The sequence below is a fragment of the Leopardus geoffroyi genome, chromosome B1, assembly GCF_018350155.1.
Source record: "Leopardus geoffroyi isolate Oge1 chromosome B1, O.geoffroyi_Oge1_pat1.0, whole genome shotgun sequence".
Classification (NCBI taxonomy): Eukaryota; Metazoa; Chordata; class Mammalia; order Carnivora; family Felidae; genus Leopardus; species Leopardus geoffroyi.
In genome coordinates this window covers 16,697,275-16,724,583 of record NC_059327.1, presented here as the reverse complement: position 1 = coordinate 16,724,583, position 27,309 = coordinate 16,697,275, and the positions used below count along the sequence as shown (strand labels likewise).

The window sequence follows — 27,309 nt, the reverse complement described above, 5'->3', positions numbered from 1 at the left end:
AAGAGGCAGACTGGCTCTAACTCTGTGAACGTCCCCTGTGGGGAGCAGGTGTCCTCTTGAGGCTCCATCCAATTGCTCGGGAGGAGACACTGCCACCCTCGGCTTTCATCAACAACTTTGTTTCTGGTGGTAACGGATCAACAGTAGATACAACGTCGCGCGTCGCCAACGGAGTAACAATTAATTATGAAGGCACAGGAGGCCGTGAACCCAGAAGCACCGTCACAGGCTTGCGGAGCTGTGGCCACATGAAAACAATTAGTTGTGCCTGAGTGGATTCAAAGTTTTAATTTTTTTTTATGTTTATTTAGTTTTGAGACAGAGAGAGACAGAGCATGAGCGGAGGAGGATAGAGACAGAGAGGGAGACACAGAATCCGAAGCAGGCTCCAGGCTCCGAGGTGTCAGCACAGAGCCCGACACGGGGCTCGAACTCACGAGCTGTGAGATCATGACCTGAGCCGAAGTCGGACGCCCAACCGACTGAGCCACCCAGGCGCCCCCGAAAAGTTTTAATTCACTCTATGTCCCTAAGAATAAAACTTCAGACCTGAGCGAAAAAAGAGACCAAGAGTACAAACAATAGGATCAAGGAGTTAGGCCTGCATCCTGGGAGAAGATTCCTGTGCCAGCACACCCTTTACTATTCAACTAAAACATATAGATTTAAATGATATACAGTATTTAAACATAAAACATTCTAGAAATAAGATAAATAATGTCTAAATACAGTAATGATTTTTCTTTTGAGGAAAAGGCTGTCCCATGTTTTTTATATAGGAGTTTGAGCATCTCCTCTATTTCCAAGAGACCTACATTGACTAATACCAGAAAGAGAGGAAGGAGTGCACGTCCACTGTCCACTACAACAACAAGAAAATGCTGGGTAAGAGGACACAGTAAGTGACGGGAAGGAAAAAGAAAGTGCCAAGGAGTTATCTCCTAGGAGCACGAGAGCAGGAGTAGGGACAACTACAGGCTGGGAGTTAATTGAGAGACTGAATTCAGTGCAAAAGGGCCAAAGAAATAACCCATTTGGCGAATTTCTGGACAAGAAGCAGAGGAGAGAATACACAGTCCTTTTGTAGTAATCACAGGTGAGAGATTTATCCCTGGAATTTGGAATACAGCTAGCCAGAAGGAAAATGGGGGTGAACCTGGTTTAATGAAAGCAAGGAAAAAAAAAAAAAAGACAAATTAGCCTGGGGAATACATCAGGATGGGGCTAAGAAACTAGACCCTTGTGTTAGGCTAATCCCAATTTGTTCTAAGATAAAGCAGGGGACTTTTAATTTTCCTACCATCTAGAAACGATGGGAACTCTGCATTTCCTCAAACGCTATTGCATTTTTCACTTCGTACACATACAAATATCAAATCACTGTTATACACCTGCAACTAATATAATGTCAATTAAATCTTAATTTTTAAAAATTCTATCACATTTCAATGACTAGCAGACATATGTTATCGGCTGAGGTTATCCAGCCTGGAGGAGAAGTAGTGAACAGCACAAAGGAAAGAGGATAAGGAGAGAAGATCACGTCCGAAGAATAGAGCACCTTTCTCCTTCCTGCAGCTGAGCTCACAAACACTAACTGGCTTTGGGTTAGAAATGGAAAGACGATCAACCTAAACAAAATGGCAATAGCCTGGCGCCTGGGCTCCAGCGTGCAGGTGAACAATTGAACAGCACACAGGGCAGGCGTGTAGCTGAACTTGCCCATCCCTGGGAATGTGGGACTCAGAGCCTCCAGGATTCTCTCCGTTTCTTTTCTGTGCATCTTCTCTCCCCTGCACCTTCTGCCCAGAGCTTCAACTGCCAACTGATCCCCAGTCTCACAACCTGAAACCTCCACCGATTCCCAAGGGGAGAATCTGAGCGGACCCTGCTTGGGTCAGTCCACTTAAGACGGTGAGATTGCCTGAGAACATGGCGTCATCAACTAGAACTGTATATTTACAGTGTGTAGATATGTTGGGGAAGCAAAAAGGTGAGAAACAGAAGAAAATTGGGGGAGGTATTGATCATGGGACAGTTTCAAAGATAAAGGGGGTACTGTTCCTAAAAAAAGGAGGGAGGTTTCTAGGCAGACTCAAAAACTTGTCATGTTCCTACCAGCACCCCTTTAGATGCTGGAAAGCAAAACGTTTTGATCTTCTAGACACAGTGTGTGTGTGTGTGTGTGTGTGTGTGTGTGTGTGTGCACGTGCCGCACAGGCAGCACCTCTTCCGTTGAAAGACAGGTCATTTGGTCCAGAAACTGACATTCTTTTGTTGTCTGTGACAATGAACACAGCATCAATCAGTTCACTAGCCCGTCACCTGGAGAGGTTTCCAGCCTGCAATGCTGGGTTCCAATGATGCTTGCGGTTTTGCTGATTCCCAGGCCCCTCTAGGAGATTTCACTTGCTGCTATCAGCCGAGCAAACTGTGCTGGGATCTCTACTTCGTGTCCAGTTAATTCTTCAGACTCAGGAAAACTCAGCATCAGTCTATGACGAGGGCACAAGGAACATTTTGTTGGAACGTCTGCGTAGCAGCGATGATACCAGTTCAAAAGTGCTATTTCCTTTATTACTCATTACCAATCAGTCACCCGCTAATGTGTCCTTTAAAGCTATCTATATTCCAAGAGAACATCAATTCTCACAATAAAATATAGCACCCGTGATTAAAACGTAATTTATTTTTCTTGAGATACCTCTTTCAAGCAGCAGTTAGACGAGTAATAGGGTCATAGATACTTGATCATTCTCTTATTAAAAAAAAAATCAGCATCTGCATTTTGATACCATAGACCATTCTCCCTCTAACACGGTTACGAGAGTTTCCAATTAAAACACAAATAACAAATTATTCTGGAGCTACATGAAGATCTCAGGCCAAAAGGTAACATTAAGCAATGTTTTGCTTTAATTTCACATCCAGGGCAGGGCCACTGAAAGAGAGACAGAGAGAGAGAGAGAGAGAGAGAGAGAGAGAGAGAGAGAGAGAGAGAGAGGAAGAGAAAAAGAGAAAGAGGCAAGTTTTCAATCTAAATGCATAAAATTGAGAAATAATACTAATTTCCATGAATAAAACTTTGATTATCCATAGTCATCTGGAAATAAGATTTTCTGCATATGTCCACTTTCTAGCTAACAAAGTTAAGCCTATGCTATGAACCTTTTTCAACCGTATCACATACTTCCTTGACTTTTCCTCATCAACTAAGCCACGGGGTTGTCCGCACTGGGGTGCCCTGGGATAGTAAAGTGGGTAGAGCTGCTGACCCTGCCCTAAATGACTCAGCCTGAAGCGCTTGCAAATGGCTTTGGTTTGCAAAGAAATTCCATCCTCTTACTCTGTTGCTTCTATCTGCTGTTGCCTTGGGAAAACTGAAGCAACAACAATACCGTGTTCATTAAAAGTCACTTTTTAAAGGCACTGGCTGAGGGGATACAGATATTGCCTACGGAATTAGAACTCAGAGAATGTCAGTTATCAGCTGGGTAGGTATGTTCCGGAGGACTGAATTTACTGGAAGTCTAACCCTAAACTAAGTGAGATATCCCTGAGTTACTAAATACAGATGGGTGGCTTCTCTTTCCCTTTAATGATGGAAGAGCTCTAGAAGAAATATCCCAAAATCGGAGGCAGAAAAAGCTGTGTTCTAAGGACACATCCAGCTACAGACCTGAGTTCCATCAAGTAAGAGCATAACACAGCGCAGTCTATCACGGTGGGAAAGGAGAGATGCACAGACCTCCATTTCCAGCCCTGTCACCCAGCAGCGGCGTGACTCTGGGCAGAAACTTACCTTCTCACTGATTTCAGACGCTTCGAATAAAAGGGAGTATAACTAGTTAAGTTCTAAGGTCCTCCCAGCCCCAAAAGCCATTACTCAAACCTCTGAGGCACTGTGGGGGATTGGAAATTACCAAGAGGAGTCTTTCCCAACTGTGTATGATATATAAGGCTAGTTGTGATGCTATGGATAATGAAGTCACGGCTATCGGCACCTGGTCAAAAGGGAAACAGGAACAGAACTCATGAGTCAACTTAAAAATTATCAAGTCCAGGCAATATAATCTGAAAAGTGCCATAACAATTCTTCTTCTCATATTTGATGTCACTCATATAATTTTAAAACTTGAGCTTCTTAGGTCTAAGTACTTAATTACCCACCCTTTTCAAATTAAATGCATATGTATACATGCATATACATGTTCCCCAGGCAGTAAGAATACCTTTAAAAAATTCTGGAATCTCAATTAAATTATATTCTTTCGGTGTGCCAATTGAATTGAATTGGCCTGTGGATCCCTCTGCTGAGAAACCTATCATATGTTTACTTGGGTGTCGTCACTGGTTAACTCTACTTTGGGGATCGAGACCAGGGCTAAGACCTATGGTCGTGATGCAAATATAAAAACTCTTTGGGGAGCTTGATCCCAACAGAAGTAGGGACAAGAAAAAAAATAGGTCTAGGGACTCAGAGTATTGAACCCAGATCTAGAAATCGTAAATCCAGTTCCCTTCAAGAAAGACCGTTCACGTGACAAGGGCACAGCCAAGGACTATGGTTAGGACGCATCTCCGTTTCTCCTCGTCAGCGTGATCCAGATGCCACTCGTTGGACGAAGAATCAGCTCTCCCGCCAGACCAAGTTCTTCTCTTTTCTGGTTGGATTCTACCCAAAAATGTCTCAGGATGCAGGAGAGAACGACCTTTTCTTCCATTGTGGCAAATTTTTGACCTTCAAGTTAATGAAAATGGCATTACTTTAAATATACATAGATCTCAAAGGTGAGAAATCACCGGTCCTATTAGAAGAAGCAAGCAATTTTATATTTTCACAATAAGGAGAAGCAGAGTTACTTGAGGTGTTGGTTAAAAATGAAGATTCTTGGGGCGCCTGGGTGGCGCAGTCGGTTAAGCATCCGACTTCAGCCAGGTCACGATCTCGCGGTCCGTGAGTTCGAGCCCCGCGTCGGGCTCTGGGCTGACGGCTCAGAGCCTGGAGCCTGTTTCCCATTCTGTGTCTCCCTCTCTCTCTGCCCCTCCCCCGTTCATGCTCTGTCTCTCTCTGTCCCAAAAATAAATTAAAAAAAACGTTGAAAAAAAAAATTAAAAAAAAAAAAATGAAGATTCTTGGGGCGCCTGGGTGGCGCAGTCAGTTAAGCGTCCGACTTCAGCCAGGTCACGATCTCGCAGTCCGTGAGTTCGAGCCCCGCGTCGGGCTCTGGGCTGACGGCTCAGAGCCTGGAGCCTGTTTCCCATTCTGTGTCTCCCTCTCTCTCTGCCCCTCCCCCGTTCATGCTCTGTCTCTCTCTGTCCCAAAAATAAATAAACGTTGGAAGAAAAAAAAAAATGAAGATTCTTAAGCCCCCTTCCCCGCCCCTACCCAGTGCAGCCCAATAGCTGGGGTGGGGCAGGTATCTGTATTTTAGCAGTAATCCCAGATGAATTCTAGGGTCACTGAAGCATGAGAATCACTACTGTAGATGGCTTATTGGGCCTTTAATTTAATTTACTACAGAGTCACCAAATAGGCTTCAGATTCATCCATTTAAATCTGACCTCATTTTACTAACACCTGCATTTACATCCTCATAAAATGCTAGAGATCCTAAAGCCAAAGTGTGTATAATGCATGGTGATGTGCATCCATTTTGTTTAAGTACTTCAGCTGGCCATATGGTAAACATTCTTTGCTTCTGTTTTGCCAAATGCGATTCTTAAAAGCAACAAACATAGATATTAGGTTAAATAAAACTGCTACAAATACATTTTCTACCATATAAAATACATTCAACATGGACCCCAAATCTCCAGTATTTTAAAACTCTACCATGAAACTGATTGTGCTGTATGTTAGGAACTGAATTCTGTCCCAGTAAATTTGTATGTTGAAGCCCTACCCCACCCTGTACCTCAGAATGTGACTGTGTTTGCAGACAGAGGATTTATAGAGCCTAATTAACTTAAAATGAGCTCATATGGATGGACCCTAATCCAATCTGACTAATGTTTTCATACAAAGAAGAGATCAGGATACGACACACACAGGAAAGACCGGGAAGATACAGGAAGATACGGGAGAAGACGACCATCTATAAGCCAAGGTTTAGAATGATCTCTGAAGAAACCAACCTTGTTGATATCTCAATTTCAGACTTGCAGCCTCCAGAATATGAGAAAATGAGTATCTGTTGTTGAAGCCACCCAGTTGGGAGTACTTTGTTATGGTGGCCCTAGCAAACTATTCTACTTTACAACAATCTTTTTCGAGACAATAATGTAGAGTGAAGTGGAAGAAAAAAGAAACCAATTTTTAAGAGACCGTAGCCTAGGAGACATGACATCTCAAAGAAATTATTGTGAGGGGGCGCCTGGGTGGTTCAGTCGGTTGAGCGTCCGACTTCAGCTCGGGTCACGATCTCGCAGTTTGTGGGTTCGAGCCCCATGTTGGACTCTGCTGACAGCTCAGAGCCTGGAGCCTGCTTCGGATTCTGTGTCTCCCTCTCTGCCCCTCCCCCACTTGCGTGTGTGTTCTCTCTCTCAAAAATAAATAAACGTTAAAAAATTTAAAAAAGAAAAAGAAAGTATTCTGAGAAACCCACTACCACATGGGCTGGAAAGATCAAACCAATTCTGATGAATACAAACCTATACAGTTTCTGGGTCCAGCAGAGAAAGGCACATATGCGAATGGGTGGCGTCCTTGCGAATTCTCGGGAAAGAACCGTTCCGGCTGGAACTCCTCAGGATTTGGGAAGTATCTTGGATCTCTATGCAGTGCATAGGGAACGATGACTGCTTGAGCGCCTTTCACAATTTTGTAACCCGCTGTCAAGAAGTAGGCAATATGCTATTAGAATGGAGCAAGACAGATGTTAAAAAAAAAAAATCCATCTTCCCTATTATTCTAATCCTAGAGTTCTTACCAACTTCACAATCTTCAGTAAGATTGCGGGCAAATAAGGGGACAGAAGGAAAAAGGCGGAGGCTCTCCTTAATGACACATTCCAGGTATCTAAGTTTCTTCAGGTCTTCTACGGTAGCAGGACGATCAGACTTCCCTGATCAAAGTAAATACATGAGATGACCGTGAAAGAACCATATGGGCTTGGGGAACGGGACATCAACAAGGAATTAATCCAAGCACCGGATGTTAAATACCTACAGCCAAAGTAGGATTTCTAATATTATACGTAATCAAAATAAAATTAGACAACGTGCTAAGTGAAAGAAACAAGACACAAAAGGCCACGTACCGAATGATTGAATTTATTGGAAGGGCTCAGAACAGGTATAGCCACAGAGACAGAGAGGCTGACAGAGACAGGGGCTGGAGGAAGAGGGAATGGGATGTGGCTGATCAATGGTACAGGGTTTCCTTTTGGGGTGCTGAACATGCTTTGGAACTAGAGTAAAAGTGGTACAACACTGTGAATGTACGAACTCATATACTTTAAAATGGTTAATTTTGAGTTCTCAGAGCTTCCAGACGTGCATCTTCTCTCGAGCCAGATTCTTGGACTTTCCCCACAACATGGCCCCTAATTGCCTTTTGTTCCCGTGTCAAACAAAGAAACTAAGATGGTCTTGCCTTCCGGCCAGAAGAGACATCAACCTCCCTGGACTTACCACGGGAAGAATGAGAATAGCAAGGAGCAGCTGTAATGAAATCAGTACAGATGGACTTAAGGAACAAGCCAGGGGAGAGATTTTGAAAGGAGAACAGAAATATAACAAACACCACTGAGCATGTTTTCAAAGCAAGCTGGAAATGATTGCCAAGATCCCAAATTCTGGGGTAACAACAGTTGGGGTAACAGCCATCCACAGATCTGTACTCCTTGGAGAGGAAGACAAAGAGGCATTGCATTATCTGACCAGAGTTGAAGTGACAGATTTGGAAGATATTAAATCAGGTTATGGAAGAGATGTTCACTTTGATAAAAACCCTTCCTTCAAAAACAAAGTTCTCTCCAAAGAATTTCATCTAGATGAGAGCGTGATTCATCTTCAAAATCTACTGAAATCAAATGGGAATCGGAAAGGACTGGATAAAACATTCAAGTCAAATGCAAAATAAAGCCACAGGAAGAGGGAGCATGAGGAACCAGGGAGCTTCTTTCTCTGGCTTACTGGCCATCTTGAGGCAGGTACAGATGAGTTAGGAAGGGACATCTAAGATGATGTTTGGTAAAACCCATCGCAATACTACTTGGTTCCTGCCATGGATGATGGAGAAGGGGGTGGGGGTGGTGGTGGTGGAGGACGAGGAGAACACTCTAATGAAGAATAGAATGAGGATGATGGATTCCAATCTCCTGTCTTAATTTTCTCCAGCCCCCTTGTACTCAGCCATGCTATTCTCGAAGTCTCTTTCTCCTCCTTTACACAATGATTCTCAACTTATTGGGCTGGGGGGCGGGGGGCAATACCTTGAGCATAATACAGTAGGAAGAGAAACTCTACCATTTTCTGTTCTTAATTCATTCTTATCTTTTTCTGTCTCAACCAAAACTTCATATAAACAACACATGGGGAAAAAAGAAAAACCTTCAGCTATCTTAGCTCTGCTGGAAGCTGGTGGGTGCCTATGCCCGGTCCCCACATGGGAGTGCCTAGAATTCTAGCTCTTTTCCTCCTTTTCCTCAGTACTGGGCTCAGAGATTACTTTGTGTCTCTACGTGATTATGGACACAGTTAGCATTTACCAAAATGTATCTGGTTACTTTCTCTTGGTTTTAATTTTTAAAAAAATGCATTTCTAGGGGCGCCTGGGTGGCGCAGTCGGTTAAGCGTCCGACTTCAGCCAGGTCGCGATCTCGCGGTCCGTGAGTTCGAGCCCCGCGTCAGGCTCTGGGCTGATGGCTCAGAGCCTGGAGCCTGTTTCCGATTCTGTGTCTCCCTCTCTCTCTGCCCCTCCCCCGTTCATGCTCTGTCTCTCTCTGTCCCAAAAATAAATAAAAACGTTGAAAAAAAAATTAAAAAAAAATGCATTTCTAGATCAGGGAAGGGTGGGTTTCAGATGTTTGGGTCGGTGAAGTGGGCATCTTGACAACATGGCTTCTCCTTCAGCCATGTTTAATTGTGATGTTTAATGGAAATCTTTATAGTTTAACATGACACTTTAGAAATAAAATTCTCTCCTAGTGCCTTGAGCCCTACCGCTCCATGGGAGACTCGGCGAGCCTGTAAGACCGAATTTGGGATTGACATTCTCTATTGTAATTTTGTTCCTGTTTATTTTTAAATTTTCTTTTTGTTTCACTGGAGGGAAAAGATGATGCTTGGTTTTAAACATGAACAGGGCACAAGTGGCTTTGTTACAATAAAACTACACACAGATAAATGGTTAATTTTAGGTGTAACAAGAGGAATTTATACTTGCAACTCAATACCCAAAGATGAGTTGCTCATGAAATTTTAGAACTAATACTGGGGATAGAAGAAAAAGTGAGGGACAATCAGTAGAAAACATGAGAGGTGGCCAAATAAGCCATCTACTAATAATGATGCTTTAATCACGTGAGATCAACAGCAAAAAGTACAACAGCAACGAGCTGGACATCGTAGAGGTTACGAAACGTGAACATGTTCCAAAAACACTTGTGAGCTTCTGAAAAACCAAGTTTACTCACCCCAGGCAATAGGAAAGAATTAAAATCAATACAGAAAAAAATAAATAAAATGACGATAGAAATAGAGCCAAAAAGTTAAGATTGCCTCCATTCTACAAAATAAAGTCTTCCTTCTTGAGATGTCTAGGCCTCACACAATCCGAACTCAAAACTTCTTGTCCAACCTCATCTCTCAATACATTGTACCACATGTGTTAAATTCTAGCTGCCCCTCACGATTCACTACTGTCCTCCAAACTTTTCCATTTCTGTGCCATTGTCCATCTGGTTCTCCTCTTTCTAGAATGTCTTCCCTCTCCTGTTTTTTCCTTCCCCACTTCTCTTCTCTATGAAGAGACACCATTTTGTTGGCCGGTCGACCCAATCTTTCACTTTCTCCTTCCAGCTATGGGAGCCACGTGATGTGTGATTCAACAAAGGATAAAGTTGATGGCACAATGCATAGCCTCTGTGTGGTCGGCTGGTAATGGCTCCTATATATGTCAGGTGCTAATCCCTGGAACCTGTAAATATTACCTTATTTGGGGAAAAGGTACCTTTACAGATCTGATTCAGTTAATGATATAAAAACGGGGAGATTATTCTGGATTATTCGTCTGGGCTCCGAATGCCATCACAAATATCTTTATAGGAGAGGATGAGAGAGATTACACAGACACACAGACACAGACAGACAGACACACACACACACACACACACACACACACACAGAGTGAAGAGAAGGGGGTGTGAAAATAGAAGCTGAGATTTGAGTGATGTGGCCATAAACCAAGGGATAGGCTGGTGGTCACCAGAAGTGGGAAGGAACGGATTCTCTCCTAGAGCTTCCAGGAGGAGTACAACCCCACCGACACATTGACTTCGGCTCAGCAATACTGATCTTGGATTTCTGGTGTTCAGAACTGTGAAAAAAATAAATTTCTGTTGTTTTAAGCCACCCAGCTTGTAGAGTGTATTACAGAAGGCACAGGAAACGAATACATCCTTCATCCCCTCCTCCCCTTCCTTTTCGTCTTGAAGATACACACGAGACCTCCAACAACAATCAAGGGCACAAAAGCCAAGATGGTGAAGAACAGAGAGAAAAAAAGAGCAAGACTGAGACTCTGTGACATCCCTATTGGCCTCAGCCTAGGACTCCTCACCTGTTGATTGCTGGTTGTGTCATAGAAATAATGGCCTCAGAACTGGAGAGTGTGATGCTAAGTGAAATAAGTCCTACAGAGAAAGACAGATACCATATGCTTTCACTCTTATGTGGATCCTGAGAAACTTAACAGAAGTCCATGGGGGAGGGGAAGAGAAAAAAAAAGGTCAGAGAGGGAGGGAGCCAAAGCATAAGAGACTCTTATAAACTGAGAACAAACTGAGGGTTGATGGGGGGGTGGAGGGGGGAGGGGGATGGGTATTGAGGAGGGCTCCTTTTGGGATGAGCACTGGGTGTTGTATGGAAACCAGTCTGACAATACATTTCATATTAAAAAAAATAAAAAAATAATAAATTAAAAAAAAAAAAAAAGAAAGGATGGCCTCTCCGCTTCACCCAACTTTCCTCTCATTTGTGGCCAGACGCAATCCTATGGGAAACAGCTCTCCTGGATTCCCTCTCACTAACATCACCTGCTCCCCACTGCTCCCAAATATCACCTTCTTCTTATCACTCAAGTGCACAGCCAGAACTCCATATTTTATGGACAATAGCTGGTTCATCTAGTAAGCAGTGAGGTCCTTGGAGACAGTAGCATTTATCTATGCACCCCCAGTGTCTAGCCTAGGGCAGTCACACGCCAGGTGGTTGGCCAGTGCCTGTAAGTGAACAGGGGAGGCCTTGCAAAGGAGACAGTACTGGAAGGAATCCCATAAGGGAGGCTTCCTGCTTATTACACTGACTTTACAACAGGTCCTACAGTACATCCTGAATGAGCACGAATGGCGTCTGTTTCGGCGGACGTGGGACCCACAGAGCCGCTAATGTTGGGGCCAAACATACCAAACACTTCCTCCAGTTCGCTGTCCACGTGTTTCTGGACTTCTGGGTAAGAACCCAATAGATACAAGGACCAGTTTATTGCTGCTGCAGTCGTGTCATGGCCCTACAAAGGTGAGAAGAAACAATGGCCTAAAGAGCAGAGCTATATCGAGAAGATCGGACAGGATGACTCCATTTTGAATTGGATCTGACAGTTGCAATCTGACTCCAGAACATGACAAATTAATCCCATACAGCATCTCACCTTGGTGACAAACAAACATATAAAACAATCCCTTCCTGCGTAGACGGACACTTGACCATGACATGGAGCTGTCTACTTGGTAAGAAGTGGCTCAGCTGTGCTGATAAGGGGGCGGGCGTTCCAAGGAACGGGGTAGGCCAGACAGTTTTGAAGTGGGGGGCGGGGGGAGGAAGTCCGGCTTTTCTGAGCCAACTTGCCAGAACTGTTCTTCTCCACTTCCCCTATTTGCAAGGTAGGATTTACCCATTGAGTATGGGTATGAACCCAGGGAGTACATATGCAGTTCTGAGTAATTCTCCAGGGCAAGAAGTTGATTAACGGCTTCATTTAATTTTGCCAAGTTCTAGGCAAAACACTAAGCACTAACTAGGTGCAGAAACTAACATGATTGTTCTTCCCCAGAGCTTCATGAAATACTTGGTACTATAATTCACATTTTAGAGATCAAATACCGAGACAGAGCTTCCCATTTTGTTTTATCTGCTACCCAGAGTGAAACTAAGCATGGAATTCACAGGAGCGTGCTGCTGGGAGGGGGGAGGGGTAAAAACCTTCATATGTAATGACTGGCTCCCAGGCAGTTAAAGGCATGGCCCCAAGAGCCTGCATCCACGTTATGGAGGATGTCACGTTAGGTCACGACATGATAGTTTGTGGTATGCCTATGTGATGCAAAGGAGAAAAAAAAATGTAGAATTTCAGACTGTTAAAACTGGAAGAAAGAGATCATCAGGCTGGTTGTCTTCACGAAGGTGAGAGGGATGTTTGCATGCCCTACACACGTATGTATGTGTACGTGTAGGTACATGCATGACAATGCACGTGTGTGCACTTATATGCATGTGTGTGCACTTGAATTCATGTACGTGTGTGTGCGCATGTGTGTGCATACAGGGTGGAGATGTGAGAAGGTCTCTCCACTTCAACATCAAATAATAATAGCCAAGATCTACGGTATGCTTCCTGGGCACAATTGTTGGTACACTTGAAAACATCATTCATCTAATCCGTGAGGCCCGTGCTCGAACAATGAGGACACCGAGGCCCAGAAAGACTTGATGAGGTGCCCAAGGTTACACCTCTAGGACAGCCTATGGCAGGGGATCTGGCCCCAGAGCCCACGTGCTTAATACCTCTCCACTTTTTAGTTCCGTGGGTGTCCATTTTCCACATAAAATTTCTTTCCGGTAAAGCGCTCTGCTTAAAAAAAGAAGTTTAAAAATCACTGCCCTAGCCCATCTCTCTGTCGTACACATAGGATAAGCAATGACAGAGATCGGGGATGATTGGAAGCATCTCACAGGGCCAGTGAGCACAGAGCCGGGAGGAGAGCTCAAGCCTACAGACGCTTAACGCGACCCGCTTTCAGCTACAGGACACAGCCCGACCTCCCTCGGGACGAAAGGACGGATGTGCTCTAGCATTGCATCTAGACGGCCCCGGGGGGTGCAGCTAACACACCCGTGAGCATGTGCTGAGCCATCGGAAATGGTGGATGCCTTTTGCTCTCCTCCGCTTCCAATATATTACCACGCGGTGCTTAAAAAAACCATTTCTTTATCTCTATCCGGCAATCCACATATATTGAGAGACTCACCCCTTGTGATATTTAATACAGTTAGAATTCTCTTTGTCAAAAACTGCATCTTTTATTATTACTATTGTTACTGGAAGACCGGAGATCTTTTTTTTTTTTTAGAATCACAAACCGGTTAAATTGTCCATGGGGCGGCTCTTGTCCTCTTCCTAAGGTAGGGCAGCTCAGGGCAGTAGCTAAGGACTCATTGGTAGAGGCAGGAAGCAAACGGGCTTCTTTCAAAGGACGTAGTGAAGAAACAGACTAGTGGGTTTCACAGACTAAAAAGAACACAGCAACTGCTGGCCGCTCTTCTTCTTGGAAAAGTCTGACAGACCTTAGATTTTCTTGAGGGGAAAAAAAAAATGTGTCTATGCCATACCCACCATGACTCAAAGATTTTTCTGAATCCGGTTCTTAAATTGTGTAAATTTTAATGCTAGCCTGATGACCCTTCCTTGGCTCTATGAAGTTACTTAAAAATTTCCTTACACTTTTAAAAAATAGTGTTATAGATTCTCGGGGCGCCTGGGTGGCGCAGTCGGTTAAGCGTCCGACTTCAGCCAGGTCACGATCTCGCGGTCCGGGAGTTCGAGCCCCGCGTCGGGCTCTGGGCTGATGGCTCAGAGCCTGGAGCCTGTTTCCGATTCTGTGTCTCCCTCTCTCTCTGCCCCTCCCCCATTCATGCTCTGTCTCTCTCTGTCCCAAAAATAAAATAAACGTTGAAAAAAAAAAAAGTTAAAAAAAAATAAAAATAAAAAAAATAAAAAAATAGTGTTATAGAGTCTAAAAAAATAGCTGGAATTTATTTAATGATACCCGAAAATAACATGATGATATACAATACCTCAAACATGAAAGTGTCCACTTCTTCTCGAACCTCTTCGTGACTTAGCTTGTTCCCTTCATCATCAGTCACATTTAAAAGCAAGTCAAGAAAAGCCCTGCGTTTATTCTTGGAGGGGGAAGAGTCCTTGTCACCACTTCTCTGTTCTTCGTCTCTCTTCAGTTCCTTGGCCCGTTCAGAGATGACCTGTGATTTAAACCATCATATGCTTTGATTTGGAATTTGTTACAATCTAACAATACACTCTCCTGTGCAAATATCCCAGCTTCTTTAACTTACTTTTTCTAAACCTTTCCTATCCTTGCTATCTCAATCACAACTTAGGCTCTTGTAAAAAGAGAGTCAAGCTGCCTGTTAACATTTTATGGCATTCTTTGATAAGACTTGTAAACATGAATTTAATTGTCAGACAGCTTCAGAATTTTCAAGTGGCGTTTTTACAGACTTTCCAATGGGGTGTAACGGTCTACTAGATGGTACCCTAGAGTTCTCCTACAGCCTGGTTGATTGCCCTATATGCATCTTTAACACAGACTGGCATCCTATAACCAAAACAACATCATGATCGCTTTGTACTTTTTGAATTGGAAATAGGAACATCCAGTTAATTTTAATCTTTTCTAAGTTAAAATGATACTAGAAAGGCCCTTTGCCTTTGAAAACTACTGTCTAATACGAACATCTTCCAGAAGACCCTCATAATACTTGTCTCTATGTTCTTTTAACATAGCACCTTGTTTGTTAATAAATATTCATAGCTCATACCTCATTTTGCCATTTTAATAAACTCCCTTACTAGACTAACCTACTTTAGAGTAGGGAACATACGTGTCTTACTCATTACTAAATCTCTAACACTTGGCAAAGTTTTAGCACTTAGCAACTGCTTAATTAATATTTACTAAAGCGCGCCTGGGTAGCTCAGTCGGTTAAGCATCCGACTTCAGCTCAGGTCACGATCTCACACTCTGTGAGTTCGAGCCCCGCATCAGGCTCTGTGCTGAGTGCTCAGAGCCTGGAGCCTGCTTCAGATTCTGTGACTCCCTCTCTCTCTGCCCCTCCCCTTCTCGTGCTCTGTTTGTATCTCTCTCAAAAATAAAGATTAAAACAAAATTTTTTTTTAGTCCTAGAAATGGATAGTAGCAATGGGTGCATAGCAACTTGAATGTACTTAAAGCCCCCCAAATTGGACATTGAAAACGGCCTTAAGGGCAAATTTTTATATTATACCACACTAAAAAAAAATGAATTGAGGACTTACCTTATTGGTAAAATTATGTAGGATCTTTAGGTTCCTTTTGTGTTCCCATCCTACTTTACACATAAGAAACAAAAAGTCAAGCCAGAGCCACGGCATCCTCATTCTTCGAGATATCAAATCACTCATCCTGTAAACAGGATAAAAATACGGTAGCCGATATACCGGAAATGTCTCTTTCCTCGGCACCTATTCAATGCCTGCTCTTAACGAGGGAAATATACGGGAATGAGGAGGACTTATCTGAAAGGCTACTAAGAGCCCTGTGCTTCGTGCTTAACAATGAATGCACGGGCTTTTACACGTCCAGTGAAGCTTAACATTTTAATGGTTTCATTAGCAGAAGGAAGAAGTTGTTAGAACACATCCGCACTAGATGGGCACCTGAGGCCTGCTTCTCCTTCTCCAGAAAGAGTTCCTGACCTCCCAAGGCCGCTGTGGCTCTGGGATCACCCACTGGGATGAAATCTGCCAGTTTTTAATAGCCACTCATTTGCTTAATCACGCCTCCAGAGTGACAGAAAAGCAACTGGTCCTCCCCTTCTGCAGAGAAGTGCTCGCTGAATACCCATGTGTCACACAGCTGTCCCGAGTGCCTCCCTTGTCATGTCCGGCAAGATAGCAGCCAGACCTCTGGCGTGATCTCCTCCTTCGAGACGGGCTTAGACACCAATTCTTTGAGAGGCTCTTGCCGACCACTCACCCGTAGGACGTAGCCCTCTTTCCCTCTCTAATGTCAACTTGATCGTTTCTTTCTAAGCAATTATTAGAATTTGTGTTTACGTCCATCTGTTTCACTGTGTGTGTCCCTGCTTTCTTCCTATTTGTGTGAGGTGACACAACTAGTCAGGACTAGTGCAGGGGATGGCACGTGATAGACGCTGTACGCATTTATTAAAATAAGGCGAAATGAGCAGTGAACTTCAAGATAGGATGTGTCAGATCAAATCCTGGCCCTGACTCTTAATAGCTGAATAACTGCCAGCCAGTTTCAAGGTAAAAATTGATGATTTCCCTGAAAAGATAATACATACTCAGCAGAAAATATGGGAAAGGAGAATGAACGGCCACAAAAACAAAACACAGTCAGAAAAAGAGATGCACGCACGCAAACAGTAATAACCGCGACTGATATTTTGGTATAGCGCCTTCCAGGGTTTTCTTCCTATAAATCATGTTTTTCAAATGTTTGCTCATTTATTTTGAGAGAGGGAGAGAGAGAGAGGGAGTGAGAGAGAATCCCGAGCAGGCTCTGCTCTGTCAGTGCAGAGCCCGATGCAGGGCTTGAACTCACAAACCGTGAGATCATGACCTGAGCGGAAATCAAGAGTCAGACGCTTAACTGACTTAGCCACCCAGGTGCCCCTCCTTCTATAAATAATTCTTTATACCTGGTGGTTATCATACCAAAAATCTGGTTTTGCCTTTAGCACCTAGTGTCATAATGTAATCCCTCAACATATTATAAAATAATCGTTTTAACTTACGGCATCATCTGGGTGTGTTATCATTTACAAAACCGTTCCTCTACTGCTCAAATACATGCTTAAACGACTGGGTTAATTTCAGTACAAAGTTTCCTTTTGAAACAATGAAAAAGACACTCACAAATTATCAGCAATCCTTTTCAAAGCCCTAATCAAGAACCATTTTAAAGACAATCCAAAGGACTTCCTTTACCTATAAATTGCACGGACGTACTCGGAATCATCATTACTTTGAGCGCCAATGTTCTTCCCCATGGCTGTTTCTGTACAATAGAGGCAAGAAGCAACCATTCAATTCCATCACCTATCCTGCGTTCATTTTCCAGTGACCACCCCTTAAGAAGAAGAAGTAGGTCCTGCTCGGTTCTTGTAGCTTTTGAAGTTGTTCTCTCCCCCTTTTCTCTTGTACCTTCTATTCCCTGTTCCTGCTGCTGCTGCTTCCTTCCCTCTGGCCTTCCTGGCATGTTGGCTCTGTGACAATCCTGCCCAAAGCCTTAGCAGGGGCTGCTGCTTCTCAGGCGGCTGAGCAACGGGACCACCCTGAACAATCCAGGAGCCTTTCCAATCCCCTCCTTGGCCTTCCCAATGGAATGTTAGTTTCTGTGTGGGCCAGTCTACGCTACACCGTACCTTTAGAAACAAATCATTGAGACTTACCACAAATTATATCTAAGGCACAAAGAGTGACGTAAAAAAAGCAGTTAAAGGCTTCTTGGTTAACATGTTTTTCAAGCTTATTAACCAATACGTTTGTTTGTTCATTCATGACATCTAAGAAATCTTCCAGAATTGTAAAATGGAAAGTGGGTGTTAACAGTTTTCTCCTAGATCGCCACTTGTTTCCAGTACTAGAAATAACAATACATGGTTACAAATAAAAGAGGAGAAACAGAGCGTAAGTTTAGCCAGTTCAACAAAATTCTCTCGAAACAGCTTAATCTATAGGTTCTCACATGCTTTGGTCAGAATGACAAAGACTCATATATAGTCACAGAATGTGGGTATTTCAGATCTTTTTCTAAATTGGGTCGTATTTAAAGGAGCCCTCATAAAACTTGACAAATGGAAGAATTTGTCTCAATTTCTGAGTTTCTAAGTTAGAATATTTTGTCTCCCCTCAATTACTACCTTAGTCCTCAGATGATCCTGATGGTCTGTGATTCTCCTTTGATCTCTATTCTCTTCAGATTCTCCGTAGACCCACAAGGGTCCCGCCTCTCTCTTGGTAGGCCCTCTCCCAGAGGATGGAGTCCTATTTTTGGACGCCAGCTCCAGGACTGAGGTTTTTGTGCTCCCCATACTTGGCTGGGGCTGACTGCCCTTTCCACTGGATTTTCAAGATTTGCCTGTTCCAAACGCTCCTTTCCTTTACTCCATTCACACACCAGGACCTGATTCTTCTCAGGACACTGGTCATCGCCATTACTGAGTACCATGGCTACAGGCTACCATACACGCTGGACTCCTGTCCATCAGAGCCCAGTGTTCTCCAGTCCTTTCCTTCCAGCTTCTCCCCAGCTTCCTGATAGCACAGTCTCGGGATGGGAAGATTACTTTGTGCCAATTCCTGACATCACAAGTTACCAGTAGAAGTAACTGATTCTATGAGACAGCTTTACAAAGTGACAACGACATACCTGGTAAGGAGTCCCAGGCCAAGCCATGGTTCTAGGAACTTGTACACACAGGATTTGTCAATTTGACTTGAACTACTTAAAATTACCTTGGAAAGAGGGAAAAAAAATTGAGAGATATATAGATATCAAAATAATTTCAATTATAAGAGTACAGGACCACCTTTTAAAAAAATTTAGCATCTTCTCTTTTTTTTTTCTTGATGTGTATTTATTTTTGAGAAAGAGAGAAAGCGTGCATACACACACACACACACACACACACACACACAGAAAAGCAGGGGAGAGGCAGAAAGAGAGGGAGACAGAGGATCTGAAGTGGGCTCTGTGCTGACAGCAGAGAGCCTGATTCGGGACTCGAACTCATGAAGCATGAGATCATGAACCAAGCCGAAGCCAAATGCTTCACCGAGCCATCCAGGTGCTCAGAACACTACTTTTTTTTTTTTTTTTTTTTTTAATTTTTTTTTCAACGTTTTTATTTATTTTTGGGACAGAGAGAGACAGAGCATGAACGGGGGAGGGGCAGAGAGAGGGAGACACAGAATCGGAAACAGGCTCCAGGCTCTGAGCCATCAGCCCAGAGCCTGACGCGGGGCTCGAACTCACGGACCGCGAGATCGTGACCTGGCTGAAGTCAGACGCTTAACCGACTGCGCCACCCAGGCGCCCCAACACTACTTTTTTAAAGTAACATCTCATAACTACTATTTCTCTGTGATTCATTTTTATTCCTGTGCCTCTAAAAAAGTCAAGCAGAGTGTTGAACATCCAAGTGTCATTCGGTCTTGGGGACCAAATGGAGTTGAGAGAAAGGAAAATGTCCAAGATGATACCCTGGCTCCTACCATAAACTAGGAACCAAGAGGAGTCATTGACTGTGGGTAGGGGGACAGGGGAGAGGAGCTAGGTGAATCCAAGGACGACCATGTCTAGGAAGATAAAAGTCACAAGTTCATTTGTGGGCATGTTGACTTGGAGACATTCAAGTCGCTATGGTCTGAAAGCAGGTAGGTGAGATGCTCAGGCTAGGACTTGAACTAGAAGTACATATTTGAGTGTCCCCAGCATGTAGGCAACACTGAAGGCCCTGAGTATGATTAGACGCCCCGGAATCCAAGTGAGGTAGAAAGGATGAGCATTTAGGTCTGAGCACAAAGTGCTGCCTGGGCTCCTTGTTCTAGTCCTGCATTCTGGATAGATCTCCACCCACGCATATCAAGCCTGCTCACACCAAGTCAGCCATGGCTGAAATCCTATGCCTGTCTCCTCATTATCTACTCGGAACCAGGCTGCTACAGTGCGGTACAAGAGGAAGCACACATTTTCATGGCAATATCTAAGAAAGACATATCCCAGCGCCATTGCCTAGGAAATTCTGTTTTTAATTTTGTTCCATGCAAAGAAACCCTGCTTACCCCATTTTTACTCCCTGACCCAAATCCTTGGCTCATCAAACCACAAGATAGTCTCCCCAGAGTCATAATGATAAGTAAAACGTATTCTTTGGGAGTATCCTCCCAATTTCAACAGCATGGATTAATGATATCTGCCCTATCGATATCAGATGAGCATTCTTTTTTAAGAAAATTAACTTGGAGTAATACATTTGTAATGGATAGGAGACTCAGAGCATCTTGAGAGAAACACTCATACTTTATTAGTCTTATGTTTTTATTTATTTATTTTTAATTTTTTTTTTCAACGTTTATTTATTTTTGGGACAGAGAGAGACAGAGCATGAACGGGGGAGGGGCAGCGAGAGAGGGAGACACAGAATCGGAAACAGGCTCCAGGCTCTAAGCCATCAGCCCAGAGCCTGACGCGGGGCTCGAACTCCCGGACCGCGAGATCGTGACCTGGCTGAAGTCGGACGCTTCACCGACTGCGCCACCCAGGCGCCCCTAGTCTTATGTTTTTAGACTGAGAAAACAATGTCTGGCAGGTAACATGCGCTCACCTTGTGGAATAACCTATGTGTGGCTCTATAAAACTGTATCCTTGTGTAGACTTTTCAAAAAAGGAGAATGTATTAGACCTGATATCAGATGTGCACAGACATCTAGAGGCTACTACCCACCCCCCATATTTACACTCTATCTGGAAAGCATTAAATGGCACCCACATAGCCAAAAATATTTAGTGAAATACCCAATGTACTAAATTCAGTGGCTCAGTAGGTTGAGCATCCGACTTCGGTTCAGGTCATGAGCACATGGTTCGTGAGTTCAAGCCCCGCGTCGGGCTCTGTGCTGATGGCTCAGAGCCTGAAGCCTGCTTCGGATTCTGTGTCTCCTTCCTCCTCTGCTCCTCCTCCACTTGTGCTCCGTCTCTCGAAAATAAATAAATGTTCAAAAAAAATTTTTTTCATGTAAGAACGTTTTTGCTATCTTTATTTGGATGAGGCTCTCACACCATCGAATATACAGTGGAAAAGTGATCCTATTTCCCACACACTCACCTCCACGTTTTCTGCATTATAAATGACCAGGAGTGGTACTGGTCCAAGCCAGAGTTTCAGCAGTGGAAAATGCCGATATTCTTCTGTGTAACAAATTAGCTGCTGAAAAAATTCTGGGAGGAGAGATTTAATTTTAAGTGAGTTTCTTATTGTGCCTTTTGGGTTGTTTACTTTGGGCAAGTCATTTAATATTTGCCAAGTCTCTCACATCTTCGAGGTTCCACCACACCGTCCCTGTTAGAGGCTATAATGACTGAATTGTGAGGGTAATTGAATTATGAGTAAGATAATGTACAAGAAACGTGTACCTCCAAAGGACCCAATCCCTCCTCTCAGGGAGCTGCTAACTATGGGAGAAGGTCACTTCTGTAATACCAGACAAAACAAAATGGTTGCTAAGATAGAAGTTTAGGTCTGAGGAGTTCCTGGTCCTCATGGACAGGACTGAAAAAAAAAAAAAAAAATTCATGAAGGAGATGGTATTCGAGCATTCAAACATGAGTTGTATTTTTATAGGCAGGAAAGGAGAAGGAGGAGTCGAGAGAGAATGTAAACCAAGCAGCAGCAACAGCAGAGCAGAAGCATGAAACTCTGAAAATTCCCTTTAGGTGCAGCCACCACATTAGATGGGGTGATATCATTGGGAGGGGAGATTGGAGCACTGGGGGGTTTGATTTGCTATTATGCACTCATTGGCAGTTTCTGATGAAGATTGGCAAGACTGGAATCGTATTTTAGGACAGTAACACCAGTGTGTGTGTGAGATCTGTGAATCACCTGGGTATATTGGGGCCACAGGAAGCCGCTGGGGGTGGGGAAAAGGCTGGAGTTCGATGCAGCCAGGGTTAGGGGCATTGGCTGCGCTTTCTGGCTGGCGTTTGCAGCAGGTTTGGGGAAACGGTGACCATCAATCCCAACTCCAGCATCAAAGTAGCGTGGAAAACTCGGGAGTCAACACTTTCCGTGTTGAAATCCACGAAGCCCCTGTCTGGGGAATGCAGCATGGCCTCAGGAGAGATCAAGCCATTGCAAAATTCTCAGTGAAGAAATGCCATGTCAATGAGTGCCATCTGGGTAGAAACAAACGACAGCAGGTGACCGAAGAATTGAGACACAGGGTCCAGGCCTCAGAGAAAAACCTGGCAAAGGTGAGGCATGTTTTCAGAACACAAGTCAAACAAGATGAGGTTAAGGGAGGATTTGAGTCCCAGCTGGCCAAGTGATTACGTGTTAGGAAATGGACCAGAAGCCTCCTTCTACTGCTGGGAAAATCCAGCTAGGGAGGGGTGAGGAGAGGCAGGCTAGCGGGTAGGCAGATGTGGATGCAGGGCTTCTCCTGGGCCAAGGGAATGCCTGATTGACAACAGCAAGGCTAATTTCAACCTCACTGTGAGGCTACTAATACGGTACTTAAGGTACTTTGACAGAGTTGTTTCGACATGGGAATTTGGGCACCAGGGACAAATTGATATGGCATAAAAAACAAACTATTCAACTTTTCAGCACTTTTTCAGTGTCAATAACGTGCGCGGGCTCGGCCCATCCCTGCTCTTCATCCATCATCAAGCTTCGCCCAATCCCAGGCTTCACCCAATCCCAGGTCAGGTGGAACACAGTGCAGTAGGACAGGAGCTCACGCATGTCCACTCCATGTAATACTAAATACACAGTAATGACTTTTTTAAGTGTTTGCAGGTTTCAGCACATCGAAACCTAGTAATAATTATCCTAAAAGAGCTAACATCCATTACGTCCTATTCCTTTACAGCCGCAAGTTATTCTTTGTTTTTTTTTTTAATTTTTTTTTAATGTTTTTATTTATTTTTGGGACAGAGAGAGACAGAGCATGAACGGGGGAGGGGCAGAGAGAGAGGGAGACACAGAATCGGAAACAGGCTCCAGGCTCTGAGCCGTCAGCCCAGAGCCCGACGCGGGGCTCGAACTCCCGGACCATGAGATCGTGACCTGAGTTGAAGTCGGACGCTTAACCGACGGAGCCGCCCAGGCGCCCCTACAGCAGCAAGGTATTCTATGTCTGAGCTAGAGTTCGCGTTTTTGACGCACTGTCTTTTACGCCTCACCATAGTTAAATGAAAGGCATGATTGCTGTCACAATTGACGAAACCTGCCCACCATCACAGAGAGTAAATGATGGAACTTGGCCTTGTACTTAAGGCGGTAAAGACACTACCGTGCTCCATCCTGACCGTTACGCCATATTGCTTTCAAGTGTCGCCTGGTCTAAGTGGTTGTCAAAATTGCCACGAGAAGAGCTGGGTCAAGTCAACGGGGTCAGAATGCCATGTCTCACGATAACTTCCTGCCTTGTGTGACCTAATAGAGGAGCCAGGGAAATCTGAGCCTGCGGTGGGAAGGTAACAGGTCCGATATCAGAGAACAGTTAGGGCAGGCAGTGTGTTGACATAATGGACTAAAAAAGCAAGAAATTGGTTTGAAACGCCAATGGAAAGTCAAGGGCAGAACTCCAGGTGAGATTATCGAGGCTGGAGTTTGAACAGTGGCCACAGAATCAGGAGCACAGCCTCCTGCCTAAGAGACAAGGTCAATGAGAACAAGCAACGTATCTTGGACTATTCTGACACCAGCCACTTTGTTTAGCCCAATGTTGGGCACCAGGGAGGGCCCCATGTTTGACTGACAATTAAAGGAACTTACTCTAACCGAGCTCTAGACAGCGATCTGGAAATAGCATGCATTGAATTTAATTCTTAAAATAACTGTCATACAATTAACTTACAAGTTAAGGGTAAAAACTCTAAGAAAGTTTTAATATTGGCTTTACACATCTTGGTACTTCTGTGTTGGGTACATTTACATTTATAAATGCCGTATCTTCTTATTGGATTGACCCCTTTATTATCATGAATACCCTGTTGGTCTTTTATTTCCGTCATCGTTTTAAACTCTATTTTGTCTGGTGTAAGGGTAGCTTCCCAGTTTTCTCTCGGTTTCCATTTGCATGAAACATCGTTTTCCAACCCTTCGCTTTCAGTCTGTGTGTGTCCTTATGTCTGAAGCGAGTCTCTTGTAAGCAGCATCAAAATGGGTCTTGTTTTCCTATCCATGCAGCCACACTATGTGTTCTTATTGGAGGATTCGGTCCATTTACATTTCAATTATCGATCCTGCCATTTTGTTCAATGTCTTCTGGCTGTTGCTGTAGTTCTCCTCTTGCTCTTTTCCCTTTAGAGAGTTTTAAACAACTCCTCAAATTAAAACAACTTGGTTGCAAAGCCGGAAACGGAGCAAAGCTTTGCCCGATGCCAAAATCCAGTACTTGTGGATGGATGAAAAAGTCCCTTCGTAAAAGCCAGTATACTGTCACTCTTTTCACTTAGAAAGTAACTCCAGGGAGACTTGCTTTAAATATTCCAATCAACTCACAAGTTTATTTTGAAACAGGTCTCATTCACTAGAGATTTCAATTTTTAGCATAAATTCCCAAAAGAATATGATGAGATTTCTTAAGCACATTATTTCTTGGTGGGAAATGGGAGCCCTATATATCGACACGGTGACTCTTTAATGCTATCAAGTCTCAGGGTAGAAGGAGAGGTTAGCTCTGCTCTTAGTATCAACCTAGATGATTTCTACCAACACGATTCTCAGACATCTAGATGCATTATTGGATAACTTGTAACATTAGTCACATTGATGTTTAATTGGTGAAAGGTTAACTTGGATTTCTTCTGCCAGGGAACATTTTCGATATTTTGATAAACACCCCCCAGGTCACTCCCGCCCCATGAGGCCTTATCTATTTCTGTGAGGATGCAATGACAGCATGAGGGTTAGGGGTGGGGGGAGGGGAGAGCTAGAAAAGAAATAATACTTCAAGTTTTGGAGTTAACGTTCAACTTGTAAAACTGCTATTTACAATTAATCTGAGTCGAAACTGGATTGTGGTCCTAGGCTCATTTTAGAACCTGTCATTTGGGGCCAATCTTTTGAACCCTGGGTATCCCCATTTGCACACCCATGAAAACGGAGTGCTAAGATCTAATTCACTGTCTCTGATGGGAGACTGTAAAACCCGGTGCTTCTGAGAACTTTCTCACTCACAGTGATTTTTCCCCTCATCCGTGAAACCTAACAAAAACAAGAAACAAACACAAAAAACAAAAACAATGCACTGTTTCATAAATAAGGCTTTTAAAACCTGGTGTGTTAAGTTTGCCAGACGGCCCTGCCCTCGTAGTTTACTGTTATCACCTAACCTCCTTAAAAGAACTAAAATAAGAAGGTCAAGAAGGATAGAAAGTTGTGGTCAAATCTTGTGATGCGGGGAGGGAGGGAAGCCTCAGATGAAATCTCTAGTCCCTGATTTTCGGAGGGCAGTGGGTGGGTGGAGGATGATGGGACTGTTTTCAGGTGCATTCCCTGCTCCAGGGAAGTTTCTGCTCTTAGGCTTTAACAGCCAAGAGAGAAGACAGGCAGTGTTTAGAGATAGGAACAGCTTACCAAGTGGGAAAAGAAGAGAAGAGGAAGAAGGACAGCTAACACATACTGCGTTCCGGCCTATACATAAAGAAAAACTTGATGTGAAACAGAGGCAGGAGCAATTTTATCAGGGGTCGTAAGGGCAAACCGGATAGAACTGGGAACCCACTCTCCAGCAGGGGACAGATTCTTGTTTCTCCAAAGCGGCCCTCAAGTCGTGGTGCTCTAGGCTGATGAGAAGGGGGGCTGGCGGGGAGCAGGTGCGGACCAGCTGAGCCCAGGGCGGGTAGGGGAGAGGGGGGGGGGAAGCTCCTGCACCCTGGGCCTTCCTGCTGGCGGGTCCGCCAGGCTAGGAAGCCCACCGGCCCCCGCGTCTCTTACCTTTCCCTTCTGGCTTCATCATCAGCGTGTGTCCCACCAAGGGGTAGCAGCCAGGCAACGTGGGGAGGCCCCTCATCTGCTGCCATTGCCGCGCGCACCTCGCCACCGTCTGCAGGAGGCTCAGGAGAAGAGTGGCTCCCGCCACGGAGACGGCGCCCAGCGCGCCCCAGATCAGCAGCTTCTGCCCCAGGCCCACCAGCCACTGGGCCAGCATCGCGCCGGCGGGCCGCTCCGCACTGGGACGGAGACTGGCAGGACGGCGGGGCGAGGTGCTGGGCCAACTCCCGGAGTTCAAGGGCGCCGGTCCTGGGAGGAGTTCCGGGACTCCGGGAGCCCCCGAACCGCGGCCGCGAGGATGCCAGCGCCCTCCCCCAAGGGGAAAGAGGTGGCGCCCGGGCCGCTCGCTTCTTCCTCCTCCGGCAGGAGACAGGCCCGGCCTCCCTAGGCGGGGACCCGGAGACCGGGGCTTCTCCCTGCGGCGGCCGCCCTGGGCCTCGGGACTAGGCTGGAGCCTCCCAGGCTCCCCAAACAGCAGCAGCCGGGTTGTTAAACTGCGCTGGGCACAAACCTACGCCATGCACTCCGGCCTCCGTGTTTGGTCCAGCGGAAACTGACAGAGGGGAACCCAGCTCCTAGCTGCTATGGGGTGTTGCTGAATGTAAGTGAAGGCACTTGAGTGGGGAGGAGAAGAATGGGGGTGGAATTTGAGGCAGCTGCGTGTGGCCAGGGCGGGGCAGGGCTTTGGGCTTTAGGTCCCCGCTGCTGGTCACGCATGGGAGAACCGCAGCTACAGAGAAGCGGCTATTTAAACTTTGAAATAAAGAGGCATTTGGTTTGAAAGTCAGCCTTTGGGGCTTATTTTTTTTTTGCTGGCTGGGTCCCTGACCTCATGCTTCCTCGCGCAACGGGCAGGGTTCTACCCTTTGGGGCCTGGCTGCCTGCCCGCCTGCGGGGCTGCACCCCGGCTTCTCCATCACGCAGAGCGGCCTTCCGCTTTGATCTTGGGGCGGCTTCAGGGGCAACATTCTTGGGAGCAGCGGTTTCCAGTTTGCATCCGGTGGCCCACTGGGACTAGGGAAAGCTGAGTAAGGTTGCTGTGATGCAAATATTTTCCACAATATCCTCGCGACCGTGAAAAGTCAGCAGCCAGAAGAACAAGTGAGGGGGGGAAGGTCAAAGCCTTGGAAAGACGCGGAGTAAGAGAAGCTGGGAAAGGTAGGGGGGAGTGGGGCGGTTGGTAAGGGGATGGTAGTTGTAGTGAGCTCTTCAAGAGGGAATGAAGGCAAAGCACCGAGCCTGCAGAAGAAAAGCAAAGTGACTGGGAGGCTG

The 27,309-nt window shown here is 44.8% G+C and overlaps 2 protein-coding genes and 1 pseudogene across 4 annotated transcripts in view; 1 reads left to right on the top strand and 2 right to left on the bottom strand.

The window, feature by feature from the left end:
- KLKB1 (kallikrein B1) overlaps window positions 1-2,438 on the bottom strand; it is a 33,608-nt gene extending 31,170 nt beyond the window's left edge. Inside the window, exon 1 of one of the 2 annotated variants that reach the window (XM_045454001.1) lies at window positions 2,326-2,438. The gene's annotated coding sequence lies outside the window, so the exon portion shown is untranslated. The remainder of the gene's footprint in view (window positions 1-2,325) is intronic. The other variant, XM_045453993.1, reaches the window with a different exon arrangement.
- LOC123585645 (cytochrome P450 4V2) lies at window positions 1,146-26,839 on the bottom strand. Of its 2 annotated transcripts, XR_006706342.1 has the most exons (12): window positions 25,981-26,839; window positions 21,139-21,251; window positions 18,681-18,766; window positions 17,701-17,891; window positions 17,237-17,306; window positions 15,560-15,686; window positions 14,299-14,484; window positions 11,632-11,734; window positions 6,933-7,067; window positions 6,655-6,834; window positions 2,705-4,741; window positions 1,146-2,495 (listed from the first exon to the last, which is right to left on the bottom strand). XR_006706342.1 is itself a non-coding variant. In XM_045454018.1 (11 exons), exons 1-11 carry the CDS (start codon window positions 26,192-26,194, stop codon window positions 4,569-4,571), a joined length of 1,578 nt encoding a protein of 525 aa, XP_045309974.1. In that variant the 5' UTR covers window positions 26,195-26,839; the 3' UTR covers window positions 2,672-4,568. The 2 variants fall into 2 exon arrangements, 1 of the variants encoding a protein (XP_045309974.1); XM_045454018.1 differs by lacking the exon at window positions 1,146-2,495 and having other exon boundaries at window positions 2,672-4,741.
- Window positions 7,646-8,299, top strand: LOC123583764 (annotated as a pseudogene).
- Window positions 26,840-27,309: the final 470 nt, after the last annotated feature.

What these genes read in the sequence shown, in the direction of transcription:
- LOC123585645 (XM_045454018.1), bottom strand. Translation starts at nt 26,194, where the DNA reads ATGCTGGCCCAGTGGCTGGTGGGCCTGGGGCAGAAGCTGCTGATCTGG. An exon ending in TACGTCCGTGCAATTTATAG is followed by an intron (nt 15,687 to 17,236) that starts GTAAAGGAAGTC and finishes TCCTGTTTACAG; the next exon opens with GATGAGTGATTTGATATCTC. An exon ending in TACATAATTTTACCAATAAG is followed by an intron (nt 14,485 to 15,559) that starts GTAAGTCCTCAA and finishes TTTAAATCACAG; the next exon opens with GTCATCTCTGAACGGGCCAA.